Source organism: Sapajus apella, unplaced genomic scaffold (genome assembly GCF_009761245.1).
Source record: "Sapajus apella isolate SASKATOON/1434 unplaced genomic scaffold, GSC_monkey_1.0 scaffold4892, whole genome shotgun sequence".
In the NCBI taxonomy this organism is placed as follows: Eukaryota; Metazoa; Chordata; class Mammalia; order Primates; family Cebidae; genus Sapajus; species Sapajus apella.
In genome coordinates this window covers 1,190-3,979 of record NW_022441816.1, presented here as the reverse complement: position 1 = coordinate 3,979, position 2,790 = coordinate 1,190, and the positions used below count along the sequence as shown (strand labels likewise).

The 2,790-nt window shown below is 47.3% G+C and overlaps 1 protein-coding gene across 1 annotated transcript in view; it reads right to left on the bottom strand.

The window, feature by feature from the left end:
* LOC116547821 (protein regulator of cytokinesis 1-like) overlaps positions 1-2,790 on the bottom strand; it is a gene marked incomplete at its 5' end in the record, with an annotated part of 3,635 nt that overhangs the window by 601 nt on the left and 244 nt on the right. Inside the window, 4 exons of the mRNA XM_032273624.1 lie at positions 906-1,053; positions 1,546-1,695; positions 2,464-2,634; positions 2,713-2,790. Of these exons, the coding sequence (XP_032129515.1) occupies positions 906-1,053; positions 1,546-1,695; positions 2,464-2,634; positions 2,713-2,790 (547 nt within the window). The remainder of the gene's footprint in view (positions 1-905; positions 1,054-1,545; positions 1,696-2,463; positions 2,635-2,712) is intronic.

Sequence of the window (2,790 nt, the reverse complement as noted above, 5' to 3'; positions counted from 1 at the left end):
CCCAGGCTGGAGTGCAGTGGCTATTCACAGGCGCGATCTCACTACTGCTCAGCACGGGAGTTTTGACCTGCTCAGTTTCTGACCTGAGCTGGTTCACCCCTCCTTAGGCAACCTGCTGGTCCCCTGCTCCTGGGAGGTCACCAGATTGATGCCGAACTTAGTGCGGACACCCGATCGGCATAGCACACTACAGCCCAGAACTCCTGGGCTCAAGAGATCCTCCAGCCTCAGCCTCCCGAGTAGCTGGGTCTACGGGCATGCACCACCGCAGCCAGTGGCTCATGTTCTTCCTTTCTGTCCTGCCCAGCCAGTAGATGGGGGAATCACAGAAAATGTGCAAAAACATCTGTTGAATTTAGTTGGGGTAGCTTCATCTTTACACTTAGTTCAGCTCAGACTAGAATTCCACTGGGCTCCAGGAGGCAAGCTCCTTTTGGCTCCCACGGAGGCTCTGGCATTTCCTACTGTATGTCTCTGGATTAAGTTACTCAGCATGTATGTGCTTTAGTGTCCTCACCTCTTGACACAAGGAGTCTGTGGAATAATATTGTGAAGGGTTTGATACTGCACCTGGCAGGAAGGAAGCACCTGACAGAAACTGAAGTGACACACTGCTTCAGAAAGCAAGAGGCCAATATTTCCCAATAATATTTGCAAATGCTCTTCCATACAGAAATGGCAGTTAGACTCAATGTCTTGAAAAGCTGGCACACTTCTGGGGAATGTCTGGACTTGTTAAAAACTAGTGAGCAGGCCACATGAAAACCCCATTTCTGGCTGGGTGTGGTGGCCCAACACTTTGGGAGGCAAGGGGGGGATTGTTTGAGCCTAGGAATTTGAGACCAGACAACAGAGTAAGACCTGTCTCCAAACAAACCAACCAAAGACCTCACCCCCGTACTCACCAGCATGGAAAGGGGCAAAGGCTTGTCTCTGCTCCTGGCTGTAAAAGCACTGGTCCCAGTACTGAACCAGCTTCACTCGAGTTGCCTCAATCAGTTTCTTCAGGTTTTGCATTTTTCGTTCTTCCAACCGATCCACTTCTAATTGCAGCTGAAAGAAAAAGGCTTACTAAAGGTGGCTGCCATACTTCTGTATGCATTTAGGTTTGCAAAAGTTTCCCCCCTTTTAAGTAAAATTATAATGCAAAGCCATAGAGGTATTATAAATCACTTTCTTTTTTTTTTTAGACAGGGTCTCTTTTTCTCACCCAGACTGAAGTGCAGAGGCGTAATCTTGGCTCACCGTTACCTCTGTCTCCCAGGTTCAAACGATTCTCCTGCCTCAGCCTCCCAAGTAACTGGGGTTACAGGCGCACACCACTACCACCCAGCTCATTTTTATATTTTTAGTAGAGACGGGGTTTTGCTGTGTTGGCCAGGCTGGTCTTGAACTCCTGACCCCAAATGATCCACCCGCCTCAGTATCCCAATGTGCAGGGCTTAGAGGTGTGAGCTACTGCGCCCAACCAAAGCAACACTCTTTATAACTAACACAGAAGTGCTGAGAGAAGACTGCTGACCCAGCACCCATTGGGTTTCTTACCGCTTTCCGAGCCTTGGCTTTTGACCCAGACATAATGGTGGCCACAGTTTCTCTCTCTTCTTCAGGTATTTGCAGTCTGTCCCAGAGCTCTCGGATTTGAGTGCGCAGAGCCTCACACACTGCTTCATTTTGTAATTTCTGCATTTCTAGCTGCAGCACAGAAAGCCAATGTCATTCACAGCAAAGCAGAAGCACAGAGACTAGCCCTCTGGCTTCCTACAAAGAAACGCCTGGATGCACAGGGAGAGGAGGCCCTTCCATGAGAGTTCAAAGCAGTGTTTTCATGCCTTCTAAACACAAGCTGTAAGGCTGTCAGGATCTCAGACTCCAAGAATTAGCATTCAAATTTAGAACTGAAAGGAACGTTTAAAACACGAAGCAAACTCAAATGACTAATATTATTTCATCTATAATTTCAATTTCATTTTCTTGGAGCTACATACAAAGTTTTTTTAACCGTTACAAAACAGAAATCAAGATTGTCTGTATTACTATCATTACTGTCTCTCATTCTCTTACCTGCGTTGGCTCCTTATTTAAGACTGAAGGAAAACTAGTTTTTGTTGTTGTTGTTTTCTCTGAGACAGTCTCGCTCTGTCGCGCAGGCTGCAGTGCAGTGGCACGATCTTGGCTCACCGCAACCTCCGCCTCCCAGGTCCAAGCGATTCTCCTGCCTCAGCCTCCCAAGTGGCCGGGATTACAGGCATGTGCCACCACGCCCAGCTAATTTTGTATTTTTAGTAGAGATGGGGGTTTCACCATATTGGCCAGGCTGGTCTCGAACTCCTGACATTGCGATCTGCCCGCCTCGTCCTCTCAAAGTGCTGGGATTACAGGCGTGAGCCACCATACCCAGCAACTGTCAGTTTTTCAAACTGCTCTATACTAGGGAGATCCCAGGGATAATTTGAGAAGTACCTGCCGTAGCAACTTCTGTAGTGTTGCAATATTCTCCAAAGACAAGCAAAAGGCATCTTCGTCTTCACACACCACATCTCTTTCAAAGCTTGTGTCTGGGGTGCGGTCTAATTCCTCCATACACAGTATGATCTGTCTCTTTATACTGACAAACTCCGCACGCCTAGAAGCCTTTAAAACAAAGCAATTACAAGATACCTAGAGGAAAACCAAAGTGACTTTTAGGAAGTATGAATGTAGGCAGTGTACCTTTGTTTCCCTCAAAGTTGCCACATGTTGCCTGAACTGGTTCAGCTCTTCTAAGCTGGGCACTGAGGCGCTATCAAT